At 42.1% G+C, this 22,654-nt stretch overlaps 1 protein-coding gene across 1 annotated transcript in view; it reads left to right on the forward strand.

Moving 5' to 3' along the window:
* Positions 1-13,469: 13,469 nt before the first annotated feature.
* LOC110153422 (protein jagged-2-like) overlaps positions 13,470-22,654 on the forward strand; it is a 121,956-nt gene continuing 112,771 nt past the window's right edge. The window contains exon 1 of the mRNA XM_020917306.2: positions 13,470-13,538. Coding sequence (XP_020772965.2) covers positions 13,470-13,538 — 69 coding nt within the window. The remainder of the gene's footprint in view (positions 13,539-22,654) is intronic.

Here is a 22,654-nt window from a genome sequence, read left to right on the forward strand (position 1 = left end):
TAAACATGAAGTAGGTGGTGATCCTGTTCCTGGCAGTTCCAGACTGATATCTCGACTATGATCACATTTCTCCAATCTCACATGAACAGAGTTTAGTGCTTCACTCACTCATTCTGCAAAAATTCTCCATCTCTTCAGTCTCCTGTGATATTTTTATACTTTCTTTCTATTTGTTTTGATACAGATGGAATCCTGACGTGAGAGCCCTGGTCCCTGATTGGAGGATTACCTCTACACCTGGCCAATCCTGTCTCACCTCCAGACTCCTCCCCTTTATTTAAGGAGGTTACCAGCACCTGTTCGGGGCTGCTGGTGTTGGTGGTCAGTCTGCCATTTTGTGTTTCTGTTTGAGTTCGTGTGTGTTTAGGTTTGTAGCCTAGTTCTGTTTTGTGCCTTTTTTAATTTGGTCACTCGAATCTGTTTGTGGGTTTATGTGGTTTAATTTGGGGCACTCGTGTTTTACTGTGTAAGCCTGCGTGACTGCGTCATCTGTTAATAGGAGGGTTTCAGTCACGTGATCACGATGATGCGCAAATTTCAGGTGGAGGGCAGGAAGTGAAGACAAACACGACAAACAAACACGGCTCTGGAGAACACAGATATGGAGAAGAGTTCTTATTGTAAGGATTTAGAGCCAGTAGCGAGGCAAAAGTACGAGCAGTTAGTCGGCAAATATATTGGGCGTGACCCTGATCTTATTGAAAATGAGAGAATTTTCAACCAAAGTAAAAGAGGAGATCACGAACTATTTAGCTCTTCAGACATCGTTCTACACCAGACAACAGATGAAGGCAAAGTACAAAAGTTTGGAGGAGTATAACTTTTTTTGTCAGTGGATGGCTCCTCAACCTCGGTGCAAAATGCCTAAATGCTGATTATGGTTTGGTCTTGGCCGGGGGAAGTGTTTCTCTTATTTTATGTGTATAGACGTTATGGGAAAAACTGCAGTGTATCGGCAGTGACCTCTATCTGAACTATTTAATGTCAACAAACGTTGTTAGCCGTTAATGATTTGTTTATGTTTAAGTAAACCACAAAAAACAATTTAGCTTTGTAACAAACTTTTGTCAAAGTGTTCACTGTTCTGCTCCTCCCGACCACAAACAGGTTTGTAATCCACTTTTTACGGCGTTGTTCTGTCGGCTTTTCCCATTTCTGACCTTTGTGGACGACTATATTCGGTACTCTAAAAAAAACGCTTTTCCTTCTCTTGGTTAGAACGATTGGCACAGCCGTAAACTACACAACACATCGGCATTTTCCTCCAGTCAGTTCACTTCCTGCCCTCCATCTGATTTTGCGTGCTGACAAACGTAGCCCTGTGACGTCACGTGAAACCCAGATATTCTGTTGTTTTATTTCTTAGTTTAGGTTATTTTCTGTATATTTTAGTCTGTTTTGTTAATTTACCTTTTACACCCCTGTTAATGAAACATTATTTAATTTAATCCATTTTCCATCTTGTTTCCATCTTATTTTTGTTACTTCCCTCACCCCACACCTGCTGGGTCCTAACACCGTGCATGTCCCTGATTGGCTAATCCACCTGTCACTCACACCCATCTGAACTCTGGGAGATTCACCAGTGACCAGACTCACAACTTTGTGAAGTATTGGAGAAGTGTGTGTTCTAGATCCCAGGTAAGACACACCCTCCACCAGTAAAGTGACATAGTGTCGCTTTAAAGTGGACCTATTCTGCAGAATTTGACTTTTAACAGTGTTATAGTTGTTTCTGCTCACTATTTACTACGGAAGCCGAGAGGGGTCGCAACAAACGCAAACGCCGCAACAAATACAAATGCGACAACACAACAAAAAGCCACAACACACCAAAAAAAAACACAATGGAAGTGACCGCAGGACTCTATTTTAAAGCAAACGCCGCAACAAATACAAACGCCACAACACAAACGCAAATGCCACAACACATCAAAAAGCCACAACACATCAAAAAGCCACAACACATTAAAAAGCCACAATGGAAGTGACCGCTGGATTCGATTTTCCGACGGACCGATCAAGCGGCAAGTGAAGAAGAACTACAGCGTGAAACGAATAATGATAAAACAATAAATCACTTTTACTTATGTTTCCAGCTTCTCCGTTCCTTTACTTTTCATGTTGTAGTTCTTCTTCTTCACTTGCCGCTTGATCGGTCTGTCGGAAAATAGAGTCCCGCGGTCACTTCCGTTGTAGCTTTTTAATGTGTTGTCTTGTTGTCTTGTGAGTATCTGCTGCTCCTGTTCCTCCTGTACCACTGTCACTTCACTCTACTGCACATGTCTCCTGCAGAAAGAGCCTCTGTCCTGCTACAAGTCCTGAAATAATCAACTGAAAACGGTAACTGAGCAGCAGAAAGAAAGTTTGGAATGAGTGAGAAACTTATGACGGACTGAAGAAAAGTGGGGATGGAGAACACAGCTTCACAGGAACCGGGAGGATGCACCATGAAACTTTCCTGAAGTCACTGGATGATGGACAAAGTCTGGACTTCAGTGACACCGAAACCATCCTGTCGGGATTCAGAAAGACCCGAATAATTCTAACTGGAACTGATGCTGAGTCTGACGACAGCGACACAGAAGAGGAAGTGACTCTCTGTTTACCTCCGGAGGTCGAGGCCCAGTTGTTCAGAAGTGACACCGAGGATGAAGAATTGAATGGATTTAGTGATTTGGAGTGAGATGGACAGTTTGGTAAACTTGTTCTGTTGTTTGTTATAATTATCTGAAGAACTGTTCATATGTGCAGTGTTGGGAAGGTGACTTTTAAAATGTATTCCCCTACAGATTACAGATTACATAGCCCAGAATGTAGTTGGTAATGTAATCCATGAAATTACTTAAAGTGAGTAACGTAATCTGAATACTTTGGATTACTTGATATTGTCATGCTTTTTAAAACGACATGAATGTATCAACCACATCCTGAAAATTCTTGTTTGTTCTCTTCAAATTGTCTGTTGAGCCCAAGTCTCCATGAACAGACTTTTGTTTACTGAAGAGAAACAAAGACGAGGATCTGAACATAAGACGTTTTATCTGCTAAAAGAAAATAAAAAGCCCAGTTTTTCCTTAACCATATTAAAAATATTATTGATAGAGAAATGATTTCTATATGAGATCTTGACTGCCTTAAATTATGTCCACCTACTGTTAAGTGCCATAATGTTTATATAAAAAAAATCACTTTCAATACAAACATAAATGCGCCAGTCCAGTAAAAATCAGTAATATTGGATGTTTTTTACTCAAAATGATGCAGAATCAGATTATTAACAATGATGATTATTAATGATCTCGTCCAGTGTGTGACTGATACCACCAACGTTAACAAGACTTTTACAAGCTCTTATAGGCGAGTTTCAGCTGACGTCATTGTTATTAAAAGCCCGTGTTGCATGCTGGGAAATATTTTGGTCGGAGGCAAGAAACACGGTAGCGTCAAACACAGTGTGTAACCTCGTGTATTTATCCCTGATAATGGTAAATTCCTGCTGCATTATCAGATGCACAAATAGAAGCACGGAAGAAGGAAAATGTCTTTTTCGTATTCTGAGTGAAAAGAACCACTAACGGTGAATTAAACGACTTTCAAACATCCACAGAGCAAACGTAGAAGATCCTAACAAACCGTGGACTCCAACAAGTTCAACAACACATGGAGACTCTTGGAGGTTTTCATCTTTTCTGCTGTGAATGGCCCAGGAGTTTCCACCAAGTCATTGTGGATATCACCAAAGTGAATTATTTGTCCAGGTAGTTGGAGATTCTGACCAGAAATTTGGTTTGGTTCCACCTTTTGTCGGGGTTGAAAAGGGTGATTTGTCGTCCATCGACGCTTATGACCAATTTCTGGTCAAATGGTCTTGGGTCCTCTGCTGTTAGAGTGGATAAATAACCAGGATCAATACCCTTTACGTGTTTTCTCGCTCCGTCCGTCATGTTGAATTAGTGTTTCTTGCCGCCGACCAAAATAATTCCCAGCATGCAACACGCGCTTTTGTCAACAATGAAACTCGCCTATAGTTCTAGTCTTGTTCTGTTTGGGTTTCCGGCAATGAGCGGAATTACCAAAATAAAATTTAAAAAAATGGGATACAGCCCAAAATGTGAAAACAGGAAAATACCGCCATTTATTTCAGCAAAGTAACTGTAATCCAATTACCACTCACTGAAACAGTAACTGTAACCGAATACAGTTACTCATAATTTGTACTCTGATTAAGTAACTCTGGTACATGTAATCTGTTACTTCCCAACACTGCATATGTGACGTTAACTGTCTATTGTGCAACTTATAGGCCAGTGTGACTTATATGTTTTTTTTCTTCTTTATTATGCATTTTTTGGCTGGTGCGACTTATAGTCCAAAAAATCCGGTAGTTTCATTAGCAGGATGCACTGTTGATTGTGTTGTGATAGTGCTCTGAAGGGGGAGTGACTTAGCAATACAAAACACTTTTATAAAACATGTTAATACATAGTTGAACGTATGGTGATCTAAACATGTGACGTGTGGAGTGAATCCCTCTGTTTCTGTGCAGATGGTGTGAGCGTGTGTGAACTCTCCTCTGCAGTCTGTGCCAGTCGTGTGTGTGTGTGTGGGTGGGTGTGATTCTGCTGTGATCTGGTGTATTGCTCAAAGGCAGGTCCAGACTCGCCCCTTCTCTCTGTCATAATGTGTTTGCATTCTTCTGGACTGTAAGCGTTACCATGGAGCCGTGAACCTGCCCCCCGCCCACAAGCCACAAACACACCAGAACTCCACACACCAGGGAGAGCAGGGGGAGAGGAGGAGAGGGGGAGAGGAGGAGGAGGGGGGGAGGAGGAGGAAAGAGAGAGAAGGAGGAGAGAGGTTAGAGAGAGAGGGAGGGAGGGAAAGAAAGGGGGAGAGGTAAGAAGGAAGGAGAGGGGGAGAGTAGAGAGCAGTGAAAAAGAGGGAAGAGGAGGAGAGGAGGGGGGGAGGAAGGGAGGGAGTGACGAGGAGAGATAGATGGAGAGAAAGGAGAAAGGGGGGAGCGAGGTAAGTGGAGGTGAGCGATAGGAGGAGAAGAGGAGGGGAGGAAGGTTAGAGAGGAGAGAGGGGGAATAAGGAATAACAAAAAAATCAAATCAGTCAAAAAAAAAAATCAGCTCACTTATGACTGCTGCTGCTGCTGGTTAGGTTGGGTAAAGTGTCTTGCTCAAGGGGCCAGCAGCAGAAAACATGTCATGTCATGTGGTAATACAGGAAGTGCTCTACTGTGTTTTTAAAGCGCACCTTCACTAGAATCAAACTTGAATGATTTCCATATGTCCATTTTCTTTTGCTTTATCCAGGGCCGGATCGTGGAGGCATCAGTCTGAGCAGAGAGGCCCACACTTCCCTCTCCACACTTCCCTCTCCACACTTCACTCTTCCTCCAGCTCTTCCTCCAGCTCTTCCTCCAGATCTTCGTCCGGCTCTTTCTCTAGCTCTTCGACCGGCTCTTTCTCCGGCTCTTTCTCCAGCTCTTTCTCCAGCTCTTTCTCCGGCTCTTCGTCCATCTCTTCATCCGGCTCTTTCTCTGGCTCTTCGTCCAGCTCTTTCTCTGGCTCTTCGTCCAGCTCTTCGTCCGGCTCTTTCTCCGGCTCTTTCTCTGGCTCTTCATCCAACTCTTTCTCTGGCTCTTCGTCCGGCTCTTTCTCTGGCTCTTCATCTAGCTCTTCGTCCGGCTCTTTCTCCGGCTTTTTCTCTGGCTCTTTCTCTGGCTCTTCATCCAACTCTTTCTCTGGCTCTTCGTCCAGCTCTTCATCCGGCTCTTTCTCTGGCTCTTCGTCCAGCTCTTTCTCTGGCTCTTCATCTAGCTCTTCGTCCGGCTCTTTCTCCGGCTCTTTCTCTGGCTCTTTCTCTGGCTCTTCATCCAACTCTTTCTCCGGCTCTTCGTCCGGCTCTTCGTCCGGCTCTTCCGGGCGGCTTCCCAGGTCAGCTGAGAGCCACGTCCACCAGCGTGTCTCCGGGGCCTCCTCTGGGTGGGACGTGTCCAGACGAAGCGCCCGGGAGTCATCCTGGAACACCTGCCCACCTCAACTGTCTCTTCTCGGTCATACAGAGACTGGAGCAGGAGCTTGGATGACTTCAGATCTGGAACTGCTCATCTCTACTGAACTAAAGGTAAAAGGAGGTGTTCACTTCAAAACTACCACTTCATGACATCACAAGGAGGAACATTTTCAGCTTTGGAGATGTAGATGTAGACAGATAATAGAGCTACTGAAACATGTGAATGAAACAAACACAAGTCCAGGTCTGGTTTTGAGGAGGTAACATTAGAACATGGTTTAAAGCTCACAAGAGTCCGTTTTACGTAATCTAGAACCATTCAACAGGTGCTTGGGTCTGCCACATGTTCACCTCACAGTAGTTGGGTCCAGAGTGTGTGCAGAGGGAAACAGGTGCTCGGGCCTCGTGTTTTTTGCTGTGGTTTGAGGAGCAGGTGCAGAGGCTGGACACATGTCTCCACATTCCTCCGAACAGACTGGACACAGGGACACGGCTCGGCTCTGCTCTGCTCTCCCACACGATCACTACACACACACCATCATAACATGTCATCCACACTCTGCACCTGACGTCATCGACATTCTCCGGGAGTGTGAGGAGAACTGTAAACACTGCTCCGTCTGACGCTTGGGACACTTTAATCTGAGCTTCACCTGAACACAGTCTGAACAGAGTCGGTTTAGCTGGAACTACCGTATTTTCCGCACTATTAGGCGCACTGTCATAGAATGGTTTATTTTCAAACTTTTTTCACAAATAAACCGCACTGGACAGAAAGAAAAAAGCCCTGACTCTGACTTTGAAAATGAAAATGTTGTCATTAAAGGATCATTGCTTAAAGGTTCTAGATTACACAAAATGGACTCTTCTGTTTTGAGTCACATTCTAATGTTTCCTCCTCAAAAACAGACCTGGACCAGAGCATTTTGAGCTTTGGAAATGTAGACGGACTCTTTTTTTAATTATTATTAGTCTGTCCACATCTTCAAAGCTCAAAACGCTCTGGTCCACCTTGTGATGTCACGAAGCGATCATTTTCAAGTGAACAACTCCTTTTACCTTTAGAGATTAGAGAGATTGTAGAGATTTGTAACTCCAGCGCTGAAATGATCCAAATGATTCTAGTGAAGGTGTGTGGAGTTTAAAAACACAGTGGAGCACTTCCTGTATCATCACATGACATCACAATTCAGTTTGAAAGAAGAACTCAGTCTAAATGTGCAGGGTTTGTGTGTTAAACTTGTGTGAATGAAACAAAAAAACAACTCCAGGTCTGTTTGTGACGAGGAAACATTAGAACACAGATCAGAAAACTATAGTATTTTCTGCACTATTAGTCGCTCTGGATTATAAGACGCACTGTCATTAAATGGTCTATTTTCAAACTTTTTCACAAATAAACTGCACTGGACTTTAAATGAAACAACAGTTGGATGGGTCAGTTGGACTTTGTCATGTTCACGGTGACTCTGGGCTTTGTTCAGTTGTGGCGTGTAGGGAGGGTGTGTCTGGGACCAACGGATTGTCGGCGTGTTCACAGTGACTCAGTTGTTCAGTTGTGTCTAGAAGTGGCACATTGCACTCGCTTTTTCGGTTCGTTCCTCCGTTCCGTTCCTCGTCGGTGTGGAGTGATGAGTGTGTCTGTGGGTGTGTTTGGCTGTGTGGTCGCTGTCTGCTCCGTGTGTGTTTGTGTGTTCTGCAGGTGGTGTGGCTTTGTAGTCAGTGTTGGGAAGGTGACTTTTAAAATGTATTCCCCTACAGATTACAGATTACATACCCCAAAATGTAGTTTGTAACGTAATCCATTAAATTACTTAAAATGAGTAACGTAATCTGAATACTTCGGATGCTTTTTAAAACGACATGAATGTATCAACCACATCCTGAACATTCATGTTTGTTCTCTTCAAATTGTCTGTTGAGCCCAAGTCTCCATGAACAGACTTTTGTTTACTGAAAAGAAACAAAGATGAGGAAACCTTAACATGAGATGTTTTATCTGTTAAAAGACAATAAAAAGTCCAGTCTTTACTTAACCATATTAAAAATATTATTGATAGAGAAATTATTTTTATGAGAAATGAGAAATTGATATGAGTATGTCCACCCTGCTGTTAGACCTGGTTTAGACCTGGTTTTACTCCTAGTTTAGTCCTGGTTTAGTCCTGGTTTAGACCTGGTTTTAGTCCTGGTTTAGTTCTGGTTTAGCCCAACATGTAAAAACAGGAAAATACCTCTGTGTAATCCATTTATTTCAACAAAGTAACTGTAATCCAATGACCACTCACTGAAACAGTAACTGTAACCGAACACAGTTACTCATAATTTGTACTCTGATTACGTAAATCCATTACTCCCCAACAGTGTTTGTAGTTTACTGAAGTCGTGCTGGGACACCTGAGTGGATTCGTGTATGGGGTGCTGTGGATTGTGGGACGCCGTCGTTTTTCGATGAGGTCAGAGGCTTAAGAGCGAGCGCAATAGCCTAGAAAATACGATATGTTGAAAATTACGGATGAGCAATAGTTGGACTTTCATAGTTCCTGGTCTGTGGTGCCTCCAAGAAATCTGGAAGATTTCAGAACTATAGTGTAATGGATGTTCCAAAACCCAAATTGTGCTTGTTTATGTGCAGAAGACACAATGTGAAAAGAGTTATTTTACATAAGATGGGCCCTTTAAAAGAAAAAAGAAAAATAGAAAACACACACACACAAAAGAACAGGATGGAATGGTTCAGTCATTATTTAGTCTGTTGCTGTGTCACGGAGCAGGACACTCCAGCCACTTTATGTTAACTTTCATTATAACTGCAACTGTATTTTTGAGCTTTCTACCACATTATGACATTGTCCCATCATCAAAAACATGCCTGAAGAGGTTTTAGATGTCATTTATGCATGTTTGAGTAAATTAGCGATCTCTCATGGGCTCTATTCAAACCTTCTTTACGACAGCTGCAAAATTCTGTCCAATGCTCCGCCCACGAGCCTCCATCAGCCATGGTCACACTCCACAATTCTCCATAAAAATACAAAGACATGATACAAAACTGTGCACAACAACTTGACAAAGCTGATGTGATGTGTGGTAGTTTCATGTACTAGTGCTCTGAAGGGGGAGTGACTTAGCCTCCTCTTTAATCAGATTTGAGACTGTATGCAACAATAAAACACACACTCTTTTTTACAGACACACACAGATACACACACCACAGACACACACACACACACACATACACACATACAGATACACACACAGACACACACACACACACAGATACACACACACATACACACACACAGCACACACCACACACACACACACACACACACACACAGATATACAACACACAGACACACACAGATACACACACAGACACACACACACACACACACACACACACACACACAGACACACACACAGCACACACACACACACACACACACACACACACACACACACACACACACACACACAGAGATACACACACAGACACACACACACCACAGACACACACACACACACACACACACGCACACACACACAGATACAGACACACACAGATACACACACAGACACACACACACATGCACGCACGCATGTGCGCACACACACACAGATATACACACACACAGACACACACACACTCAGATACACACACAGATATACACACAGACACACACGCAGACACACACACACTCAGAGACACACCCCCACAGACACACGCACACACACACACACACACACACAGACACACACACTCAGATACAGTAGATACAGTGGGCTCATACCGTGAGTGACAGATGTGCACAGATGTGGATTCCTCCGTTTCACTGTCCTTGTGTCCAAGTAAATTATGGGTAATAGTGTGCCTGTGTCAGAGTGAATTATGGGTAATGCGGTCCACTGTAGTTGGAGGAATGTAGTTTATTACATATATGTCCAGTCCCATTCACTGTGTTTCCTGCAGTGTGCTCAAGCTCACAGTTGATGGTGATTTAACAGAAATGTGCTCTTCATGACGAGCTGTGGGAAGTCTGCACATAATAAAGCTGCACTATGTAACTTTTCTGTCAGAGGATGAGCCACCTGCTTCATGGAGATGTTATTGGAATGTTCTATAATATGACATCACACTTCTTTCTCACTGCATAGAAAACAAATCTCCAGATGTAAGTGTCAAAAAAGGACTATACAGGGATTAAACTAGAACTGAACCAGGACTGAACCAGGACTAAACCAGGACTAAACCAGGACTAACTACAGACTAAACCAGACTAAACCAGGACTAAACCAGGACTAAACCAAGACTAAACCAAGACTAAACCAAGACTAAACCAGGACTAAACCAGGACTAAACCAGGACTAAACCAGGACTAAACCAAATTCAAGCTGAAACTAAATAATGTCTAAAGTAAAGTTAATGGTATGACTCAACCAGTGGGTCATTCTACATCAAATCTCCAAATGTCCCCACTCGACCATCTCAGATTTGACTGAAAAAAATCTAGGAGGTTCACTTTCCAACAGGAAAAGTCTCAATTTTGTTTGTTTTGAGCAGAGTTTTCCGAGGAGCCACTTTCAGATTGCTCTATCTAAAAAACTATTTAAGGTAGGGGCTTGAAATTTTCAAGGTTTAAAATTTGTCAAATGTACTTGTAGAATCTGGACTTTTACACATGTGCTTTTGGTTTATCACAGATTTCTGGGGCTTGAATTTGCTCAAAAACTTTACTCTTAAAGTATAAGGGCGTCTTTGAAGGACTGTGGAAAGTGCAATTTCAAAGACAGAGGTTTGATACTGAACATACACCCTCCCACACATGTCACTGTGGACTTTGTATTTTAAAACTGACCCTCTGTGATGAACGCTCTACAAGATATTAAGGGTTCAAAATGAAAAAATAAATAAATAAATTTGGTGCCATTTTTACCATGTTATACCAAATAAATGACTGCACCCACCAACATCAAATGGACCTTTTTTAACATATCCAACATTTGTGATGGTGTTCTGCCTTATTTTTGCAAAATGAATTTGTTGAAAATGTGGTGTCTACAAACATGCAGAACATTCATGGACTATGAAGACACTTTCAGAAGCTCAGAAAACACTCTGAATGTTTGACACATAGTTTCAACTCAATTTTTCAGTCAAATCTGAGATGGTTGAGCGAGAGCATTCGAAGATCTGGTGTGGAATGACCCCGGTGCTAAACCAAATCTAAACCAGGACTAAACCAGGACTAAACCAGGACTAAACCAGACCTAAACCAAATCTAAACCAGACCTAAACCAGGACTAAACCAGACCTAAACCAAATCTAAACCAGGACTAAACCAGGACTAAACCAGACCTAAACAAATCTAAACCAGACCTAAACCAGGACTAAACCAGACCTAAACCAGGACTAAACCAAATCTAAACCAGGGCTAAACCACTAAACCAGGACTAAACCAGGACTAAACCAGACCTAAACCAGGACTAAACCAGGACTAAACCAGGACTAAACCAGACCTAAACCAAATCTAAACCAGACCTAAACCAGGACTAAACCAGACTAAACCAACTAAACCAGGACTAAACCAGGACTAAACCAAATCTAAACCAGGGCTAAACCAGGACTAAACCAGACTAAACCAGGACTAAACCAGGACTAAACCAGGACTAAACCAGACCTAAACCAGACCTAAACCAGAGCTAAACCAGACCTAAACCAGGGCTAAACTAGATTGAAACCAGGACTAAACTAGGACTAAACCAAATTCCAACTGGAGCTAAAGTAAAGTAAACTTAATAGTATGACTTAACCAGATCTAAACCAGACCTAAACTAGGACTAAACTAGGACTAAACCAGGACTAAACCAGGACTAAACCAGGACTAAACCAGGACTAAACCTGATCTAAATAAGGAGCACTACTCTAGGTCAGAGGAGTCCAAAATAAACAGTTGAGTAAACGTGTTATTTTGTCGTTCTGATCTTTTATCAAAGTGTATCATAAAATAAAGCAGCAGAGACTAAACACTGAGCTCCTGCTGATCCGAGTCTGACTGGAGCTCAGACAAACTCAACACAGCACAGAGTAAACAGGAAATACTCTGATACGTGCTCTGAGAATGTGGTTTACAGAGTTATTTACATGAGTGATTAGAGTTGAATGTGTAAATGGAACAGAGCGGCTGACACAGAGTGTGTGATCTGTGATCTACTGCAGCTGCTGTTCTCTGTGCTGCAGATAGAGGGCGTGTGTGAGCTGTTCACACATCACACACACCAAATACAACACACAACACTCAAATCTACTACTACTACAATAACTACTACTACTGCTACTACTATTACTACTGCTACCACCACTACTAGTACTACTACTGCTACTACTACTACTACTACTACTACTACTACTACTACTACCACTACTACTACCACTACTACTACTGCTGCTACTCCTTACTGCTACTACTGCTGCTACTACTGCTACTACTACTATACTAGTAGCTATACTACTACTACTATTACTAGTACTACTACTACCACCACCACCACTACTAGTACTGCTGCTGCTGCTAGTACTACTGCTAGTACTACTGTTAGTGCTACTAGTACTACTACTACTGCTACTAGTATTAGTACTACTATTACAGCTGCTGCTACTAGTACTACTACTACTGCTGCTACTACTAGTACTAGTACTACTGCTACCTGCTACTACTTCTACTACTACTGCCACTACTACTTATTTGCTGCTACTACTACCTTGTTGGTCAGTGGTATGGACCTGGTGGAGGGTCCGCACCTGCTTGTTTCCATAGAGATGGAATTTTCCACAGTATGGCATTAAACTCATTTCTCCATTAAGACAAGAAAATAAAGCCACCAGGCCAAGGTGCAGGTCAGATCTATGGAAAAGCGAGCCAGCAAGATAAGACATTTCAGACAAATCAATAACATCACCATGGAGACAAGCAAATGACCGACTCTCTACGAGAAAAGTGACACAGCACCCCTTTAAAATAATTCCTCCACGCGCACAGGTAAGACTTCTGTGACAGTCTGCAGCCCCGCCCCCTCCCCTTCTCCTCGCTCGTCTCATTGGCTCTCACCTCCGTCTCGCCCCTCCTCCTCGCTCTCTGATTGGCCGCGGCGTCCGTCCGTCTGCCCCGGCGCTGTCTCTGCCTCTGTGTCCCGCTACTCGACCCCGGGAGCGTTCAGTGCGCACCGTGGAAGCGCGGAGAGCCGGACTAAAGCGGGACTAAAAAGCGGGACTACAGCGGGACTACAACAGGACCACAGCAGGACCACACCGGGACACGGGCTGCGCTCTGGAGCCCGACACGAGCGCTCTTTCCCCGGTAGACTGTGTTCACGATGCGCTGACACTTTCCCTTAGTTTTCCCCCATGGTTTTAAAGGACGTGGACTTGCTTAGGACCAGACATGTGGAATTATTTTGGCAATCATTTTAAACTCGTGGGATTTTTTCTGCTCCTTTCGCTGTGCGCGCAGGTGAGTCCACGTTACGCACACGTATCCAAGAAAACCGAGGATTCAGTTCGTCTGGATCCGTTATGGCAAAGATTAGGGACATTTAAGAGTTCACTTAGCAGTTTTAAGAAGTTAACGAGTTTATTATTTGATATATTCACTTTAGATTGTCATGAATTCTCAGTTCTGTCCACTTTGGTCAATTCAAAATTCTTCTAAACACAACAGACGGATTCTAAAGTCATGTAAGCAATATTTTAGTTAAGTTCAAAGCCTTAAAGTTTTAGCTCAAATACAGATTTAATTACAAATTGCGTATGAAATCATTACAACTACCATAACTATGGCTCGTTAAAAAAATATTTGGTGACTAATTTATTAAAAAAGACCAGCGCTAGTGTCTGGGGTAAGTGCGTTGTTCCAAACTAAAATAAGCGTGAAAATTGGTTCAGTAGTTGTCCTGTAGTCTGGTCTGATGAGTAAATGGATAATTGGATATTAAAATATTTCAGAGTTAAAAAGAAAGGACCGTTCCAGTTGTCCGCGGGAAGCAGAAGCAGAAGTAGAAGCAGAAGCAGGAGCAGACAGAAGCGTCTCTAACGCGCTCAATGAAAACACTTCAACTCTGCAGCTTACACAACTTACTCAGTGAAGACAGAGACTGTGATCAAGTTCAAGCTGAGAATTCTCTGAACTTCAACCGTGTCTAAAGAAAAATACTACTTAGCCGGGTCAGAACCAGATCTAAACCAGGTCTGAACTAACATTAAAACCGGTTTAAAGTAGGACTAGACTAAATTAAACTAGGACTAAGGTTAAATCTGATCTAAAAGAACACAACTTGGACTAAACTAAGACTAAACCAGGACTACACCAGAACTAAACCAAGTTCAAACTGGAACTAAACAATGTCTGAAGGAAACTATGACTGAACCAGGTCTGAAGCAGATCTAAACCAGGTCTAAACCACGATTAGACTAACTAGAACATAACCAGGAATAAACCAGATCTGTAGGGCTAAACAAGATCTAAACCAAGTCTAAACCAGGTCTAAACCAGGTCACAAACTAGGTCTAAACCAGATCTAAACCAGGATTAGACTAACTAGAACATAACCAGGAATAAACCAGGTCTAAACCAGGTCTAAATCAGGTCTAAACCAGGTCTAAATCAGGTCTAAATCAGGTCTAAACCAGGTCTATAGGCTAAACAAGATCTAAACCAGGACTATACCAGGTCTAAACCAGGTCTAAACCAGGTCTAAACCAGGTCTAAACCAGGTCTATAGGGCTAAACAAGATCTAAACCAAGTCTAAACCAGATCTAAACCAGGACTAAACTGGATCTAAATCAGGTCTAAACCAGGTCTAAACCAAACCTAAACCACGACTAACTAGAACATAACCAGGATTAAATCAGGTCTGTAGAGTAAACCAGGTCTAAACCAGGTCTAAACTTGGACCAAACCCAGTCTGAAGTTTGATCAAAATGAGTTTATGGTCAGTTGTATCACTTGCGGTTGTAGTTGTACTAGTAGAATTTTTGCTCAGAGGATCAAAACATTGGCCAGTTTCTCCACTTTAGTCTGTGTGAATGGCTCTGGGGCTGCTCCTGTCTGCTCCTGCCTGCTCCTGCCTGCTCCTGTCTGCTGCTCCTGCCTGCTGCTCCTGTCTGCTCCTGTCTGCTCCTGCCTGCTCCTGCCTGCTCCTGCCTGCTCCTGCCTGCTCCTGCCTGCTCCTGCTCCTGCCTGCTCCTGCCTGCTCCTGTCTGCTCCTGCACCCTGGGTTTTATTGTGCCACTTTAACCTTATTTGCAAAGTAAGCTCGATTACGATGACATGAATTTCTTTCTACAAACCAGAGCTGCTTCATTTAACTCTACGGGAGTCACAGATGTTTGAGTGTAAATTGAGTTGATAGTGATTAAATAATGTTACAGTGAGACTTTAATTCTCAAAAATAAACTTTGATTTGAACGTGCCCAGTTTGTTTATCCCTCCAGAAAATGATTGAAATGTGAGAAAGAGATGAGATTAGTGGTGTTTTCCTGTGTCCTGTAACTTTTTGGTTGTGGCTCCGATATGTCATTGCTCCACCTGGAATGTTCCACAGTGTGACATTTAACAGCTCTACTTTACATTTATTCAATCACAGATGGTTTTAGAGCTCAAAATTACAAAGAAAAACAGACATTCTGACTGTGAGCGGGGTCGCCTCTCCACAGATCTGACCTGTAACTTAAAAGCAATGACATATCCATGGAGAAAAGCGTTTAACGAAGCCTCCACCAGAAAAAAAACTCACAAAAAAACATTGGACTTTCTATAGAAGTTCCATGACCCCAAACAAGCGCAGGAAGGAGAACGTCTGATATGAACCGCACCGGATCAGGTCTAAACTTAGACTCAAACTTGTCTAAAATGGGACTAAACCTTTGGCTCGAGTCGGAAATAAGGACTGATAAAACAAGGTTAAGAAAAAAAGCCCTGACTCTGACTTTGAAAATGAAAATGTTGTCATTAAAGGATCATTGCTTAAAGGTTCTAGATTACACAAAATGGACTCTTCTGTTTTGAGTCACATTCTAATGTTTCCTCCTCAAAAACAGACCTGGACCAGAGCATTTTGAGCTTTGGAAATGTAGACGGACTCTTTTTTATTAGTCTGTCCACATCTTCAAAGCTCAAAATGCTCTGGTCCACCTTGTGATGTCATGAAGTGGTAATTTTCAAGTGAACAACTCCTTTTACCTTTAGAGATTAGAGAGATTGTAGAGATTTGCGTAACTCCAGCGCTGAAATGATCCAAATGATTCTAGTGAAGGTGTGTGGAGTTTAAAAACACAGTGGAGCACTTCCTGTACATCACAATTCAATTTGAGAGAAGAACTCAGTCTAAGGCTTCAGACTGCAGCCTGAAGTGACCCAAATCTGATTTTTTGGCCTCTATGTTCCTGTATCTGATCTTTTAATGTCAGTCTGAACCACACAGATCCGATTTTTTTCAAATGTGACCCAGGACACTTGGATATGTGCTCCTGAAATCGATACATATCTGATCTTTTGACATGTGACTTCAGTCTGAACGGCCAAAGTGCATTCATCCACCTACACGTTATCAACAAGACACAAACGTCACTATTCTGCGCTGAAGTAGGTGAAAATTGTTAATGAACTCAGTGTCACTGAAGTGAAGCACATCACCACTCACCACTCTTGGCTCCGTCTCCACATCCACATGTTCCTTTCAACGGACGTCGCTGCCGCTGTCCCACAAAACACCACGACCAAAAACCTCGTCCTTCTCCTTCTCAATCTCCTCCTTAAAACAAGTAAGTTGTTCATGTTCTGGCTCCGGTACGAGAGGAACTTTAAAATCTCCAGGTGCTCAATGCTGCGTCCATGTTTGGACAACTTCCATAAACACAGAGACGCTCGCTGCGGTTGACATCGTCGTGTCTCCAGTGCACATGCGGGACACTTTTGGGCCATTTAATGTTCACACTGGAGTCACATATAAGTCATATTTAATTGGAAATGTGAACGACCTCGCAAAAACATCGGATTTCACAATAAAAATCAGAATTGAGCGTTAAGCCCTGCAGTCTGAACGTAGCCTAAATATGCAGGGTTTGTGTGTTAAATGTGTGAATGAATCAAAACACAAGTCCAGGTCTGTTTGTGATGAGGAAATATTAGAACACAGATCAGAAAATATCGTAATATGAACTCTTTAATCAAATCAAATGATGACCTAAAACGCATAGAACTATAGATAGAAGCAATTTACATGACTAGTTTAGAACCTCTCCTCACTCTTTTCAACACTTTTATGAATCTTTTTGGATAGAGCTGCACAATTTTGGTGAATAAATGAGCAAATATTGTGTTTTGATTTGCAATCTTTGTCTAAAAAAGTAGTTCTGTTCATCTGTTAGGAATGTAGGAATGTAACAAAAAACGAAAATAATAATAATATCGTATCGTCAAAGTTCTGACAATAATATCATGGCCCATCACAGTATATCAGATTACAAGTGTCTTATGTTATGGTGCAGAAATAGCTAAAGAAGACAGAGGGAACTACATCGACCATGATCCTTTGCTCCGTTTCAGTGCAGACTACAAGAAGAAATAACACTTCTAAGCACTTTAAAGTCTTAGTTTTTTGGATTAAGTCTTGTCAAGGCATTTTAAGAGGAAAAAGTCAGTTTTTATATCGCAATAATTATCGTACCGTAAGATGATATCGTGGAAATATTGCGCAAATATCGTAAGAGATTTGGATATTGTTACATCCATAATCATGAGCTTTGCCACGATATCGCAATAAATATCGTACCGCGAAGTTCATACCGTGACAATAATCGAGATTTGGATATCGTTACACAAGTGCCCCATGTGTTTCAGAACATGTTTGTAGAAATCTAAAAACGACAGATGTCTTTGTGTCTTTCCGTATAAAGACATTCAGTGAGCTCAATATTTTCAGATTTGTGATTTCATAATTGTGCAAACCAAATTGTAATTCTGATTCGATTACCAATGTTTTGCAGCCCTAACGTGGGGTCTGTATTTACAAGAGTTGTCAAAAGCATTGAAAATCAGCTACTAATCGATACTGAAACTAGTATTGAAATTAGATACTCATTTTTTGAGGGTATAGACGCATCAAGAATCTCAGACTTCCGGTCATTGCACAATTCATACTGGGAAGGAATTTCCGAAAAAGTGAGCATCAAACCTCCATGTTTGTTTTCCCAGTGGGATGTGTCTTTTGTCAAAGTCGATCTTTTCTAGTCTTTTGAACCATATCACTTTTGTTTCTGGTTCTGATATTGTCATATTTTAGTTTTGAGATTCGGACATTGTAATTGTGTGGTTGTTGGATCCTAACAGCGGAAAACAGCTTGAGAAATTTGTTTGCAAACTCCATAAATGCAAAAGGGAATCAGATGTGTGTGACTCAAACCTCCGTTCAAACTGTTTCTCTTCCCAACGGAATTGAAAAATAGTGAAAGGTGAAGGTGATGGGCAGGATTGATCCACAGGAAGAACCAAAAAGGAAACATTTGACTGACTAAATCATCCCGAGTTTTGCAGAGAACATTTTATATGTGGAGCGACATCAAAGTGGGATCTTGTTTGTTAAAGTGAGAGGAGCAGAAGACAAACAGACTGAGCTGCACTTTCTTGTTCTTGTGGTTTTACAGCAACATCACGTCTTGGTCTCTTTGCAGTGGAAGGTGTTTCTTGGTGAACAGTTGGAGCCTTTCGCTTTGGCGTTGACTTTTTAAATTTGTAACCGAGGTTGAGTGACGGATTGGGATTTTGTGCTTTGTTGGTGCTCCACATATAAAATGTTCTCTGCAAACTCAGGATGATTTAGTCAGTCAAATGTTTCCTTTTTGGTTCTTCCTGTGGATCAATCCTGCCCATCACCTTCACCTTTCACTATTTTTCAATTCCGTTGGGAAGAGAAACAGTTTGAACAGAGGTTTGAGTCACACACATCTGATTCACTTTTGCATTTATGGAGTTTGCAAACAAATTTCTCGAGCCGTTTTCCGCTGTTAAGATCCAACAACCACACAATTACAATGTCCGAATCCCAAAACTAAAATCTGACAATATCAGAACCAGAAACAAAAGTGATATGGTTCAAAAGACTTGAAAAGATCGACTTTGTCAATAGACACATCCCACTGGGAAAACAAACATGGAGGTTTGATGCTCACTTTTTCAGAAAATCCTTCCCAGTATGAATTGCACAATGACCAGAAGTCTGAGATTCTTGATGCGTGTATTGATTCTAAAAAAATCACGTTCACAGGACAAAAACTGAACCTTTCCTGAATATGTTTCGAATGATCTTGAGCTGAATTAGAACAAGTGTAAGAGCACGTAGACTAAAGACCAGTGTGGAACCTTCCTGGACCACTGAGGGATTACACACATACAAGTACACATGGGAATAGAAGTAAAAGTACTTTGACTGAATGTTGAAAATCACGTTCTGTTGTCCAAGAAAAAACCCAGTTTGAAATGTCAGTATCACGGCCATGTTACTTGAAATATTATCGTTTATTATCTACATTTTCTTATGTAATGTACTTCACTTCAAGTTGTTTTATCGTGACAGAGTACACACAAAGTACACACAAAGTACACACAAAGTACACGCAAAGTACACGCAAAGTACACACAAAGTACACGCAAAGTACACACAGATACTTGAGTCGTCAGAGTCCAGAGATGATCTGAGGGACTGTCATTCCACACACACCATTACTCTTTTAATGCTCTTCTCCACATTTCTCTCTCTTTTTACTCCCCTCCCTCTCTCCTTCCCTTTTTCTCTCTCTCCCTCTCTTACGCGATGTGTGTGTTTCCTCACTTTCATTCATTCTTTCAATCTCTTTCCCTCTTCCTGTCTTCCTCTCTCTTCCTTTCTCTCCATTTCTCTCTCTCTGTGTTCTTTCATTCCCTTCCTTTCATTCTTGTTTTCTATCTCTCCTTGCCTTCTTTCTCTCTCTTCCTTTCTATCCATTCCTCTCTCTGTCTCTGTCTCTCTCTAGTTTTCTTTCTCTCTTTCTCTCCCCTCTTTTTCCCTCTCTCTTCCTCCCTCTCTCTCTCTCTTCCCTCATTCCCTCCGTTTGATTCTTGCTTTCTATCTATCTCTCTTCTCACCTTTCTCTCTCTTCCTTTCTGTCATTACTCTCTCTCTCTCTCTCTCTATTTTACTCTCTCTTTCTCTCCCCCCTTTTTCTCTCTCTCCCTCCCTCTCTCTGTGTTCTTTCATTCCCTCCATTTCATTCTTGCATTCTGTCTCTCTTCCTCTTCCAGCCTTTCTCTCTTACTTTCTATCCATTTCTCTCTCTCTCTCCCTCTTTTTCCCTCTCTCTCTTTCTATCTTACTCTCTTTCTTTTCCCTTTCTCTTTCATTCTTCCTGCCTGTTTCTCTCCCTTCCTTTTTACCCATTCTTCTCTCTACATATATTTGACTCTCCCTGCCTTTCTGTTTTACTTGCTCTGTTTCTCTCCCCCTTTCTCTCTCTCTCTCTCTTTCTCTTTCTATTTTACTCTTTCTTTCTGCCACCTATTTTGTCCTCTTTCTGTCTTTCTCCCTCCCCTCTCTCCTCTGTGTTTCCTCATTCCCTTCCTTTCATTCTTGCTTTCTGTCTCTCTCTCCCTCTTCCTGCCTTCTCTCCTCTCTCTCTTTCTCTCTCTCTCTCTCTCTCTCTGTTATTCGTCCGGAGTGTTCATTTGTCAGACGTTTATTTGGTTTGGAGAAGAGTTTCTATGGGAGCACAACAGAAAGGAGAAAAGGAGAAGTGAGGGAGGAGATGAAATGTTGGTAGTTTTTGGTATTTCATCTGTTTTTATACAAATTCTCGGTTTCCTAACACTTTTTTTTTTTTTTTTTTGTATAAATAGTAGTTTAGGCATGAACTCCCCCTGCAGGTGTACACTGTGAGTGCACTTTATCACTCCTCTGTCTCTCTCCTCTGTCTCTCTCTCTATCTATCCCTCTCTCTCCTCTGTCTCTCTCTCCTCTATTCCTCTCTCCTCTGTCTCTTTCCTCTGTCTCTCTCTCTCCTCTGTCTCTCTTTCTCCTCTGTCCCTCTCTCCTTTGTCTTTCTCTTTCCTCTATCCCTCTCCCTCCCTATCCCCCCTCCTCTGTCCGTGTCTCTCGCTCTTCTCTGTCTCTCTCTCTTCTATCCCTCTCTCTCCTCTCTCTCTCTCTCTCTCTCTCCTCTGTCTGTCTGAAAGATGGAAGGGAGTGAAAGATGGAGAGATGAGAGACTGAGAGAATAGAGACAGTCAGACAGAGAGAGAGAGAGAGAGAGAGAGAGAGAGAGAGAGAGAGAGAGAGAGAGAGAGAGAGAGAGGAGAGAATGGGGGGATAGAAAGAAATAAAACGCGATGAACATGTGACAGTGACTGAAGTTGTATCGTTTGGGTTTGTGTGTATCGTTTGGATTCGTGTGTATCGTTTGGGTTTGTGTATCGTTTGGGTTCGTGTGTATCGTTTGGGTTTGTGTGTATCGTTTGGGTTTGTGTGTATCGTTTGGGTTTGTGTGTATCGTTGGGTTTGTGTGTATCGTTTGGGTTTGTGTGTATCGTTTGGGTTTGTGATCGTTTGTTCGTGTGTATCGTTTGGGTTCGTGTGTATCATTTGGGTTTGTGTGTATCGTTTGGGTTTGTGTGTATCGTTTGGGTTTGTGTGTATCGTTTGGGTTTGTGTGTATCGTTTGGGTTTGTGTGTATCGTGTGGGTTTGTGTGTATCGTTTGGGTTTGTGTGTATCGTGTGGGTTTGTGTGTATCGTTTGGGTTTGTGTGTATCGTTTGGGTTTGTGTGTATCGTTTGGGTGTGTGTGTATCATTTGGGTTTGTGTGTATTCTGTGGGTTTGTGTGTATCGTTTGGGTTTGTGTGTATCGTTTGTGGTTTGTGTGTATCGTGTGGGTTTGTGTGTATCGTGTGTGTGTATCGTTGTGGGTTTGTGTGTATCGTGTGGGTTTGTGTGTATCGTTTGGGTTTGTGTGTATCGTTGGGTTTGTGTGTATCGTGTGGGTTTGTGTGTATCGTTTGGTTGTGTGTATCGTTTGTGTGTATGTGGGTTTGTGTGTATCGTTTGTGTGTTGGGTTTGTGTGTATCGTGTGTTTCGTGTGTATCGTTTGGGTTTGTGTGTATCGTTTGGGTTTGTATGTATCGTGGGTTTGTGTGTATCGTTTGGGTTTGTGTGTATCGTTTGGTTTTGTGTATCGTTTGGTTTGTGTGTATCGTTTGGGTTGTGTATCGTGTGGGTTGTGTGTATCGTTTGGGTTTGTGTGTATCCTGTGGGTTTGTGTGTATCGCTTGTGTTCGTGTGTATCGTTTGGGTTTGTGTGTATCGTTTGGGTTTGTGTGTATCGTTTGGATTCGTGTGTATCGTGTGGGTTTGTGTGTATCGTGTGGGTTTGTGTGTATCGTTTGGGTTTGTGTGTATCGTTTGGGTTTGTGTGTATCGTGTGGGTTTGTGTATCGTTTGTGTGTATCTTGGGTTTGTGTGTATCGTTTGGTTTGTGTGTATCGTGTGTGTGTATCGTTGGGTTTGTGTGTATCGTGTGGGTTTGTGTGTATCGTGTGGGTTTG

This window comes from Boleophthalmus pectinirostris, unplaced genomic scaffold, assembly GCF_026225935.1.
Source record: "Boleophthalmus pectinirostris isolate CB_2022bp ecotype Guang Dong unplaced genomic scaffold, ASM2622593v1 HiC_scaffold_10, whole genome shotgun sequence".
NCBI classification, from domain to species: domain Eukaryota; kingdom Metazoa; phylum Chordata; class Actinopteri; order Gobiiformes; family Gobiidae; genus Boleophthalmus; species Boleophthalmus pectinirostris.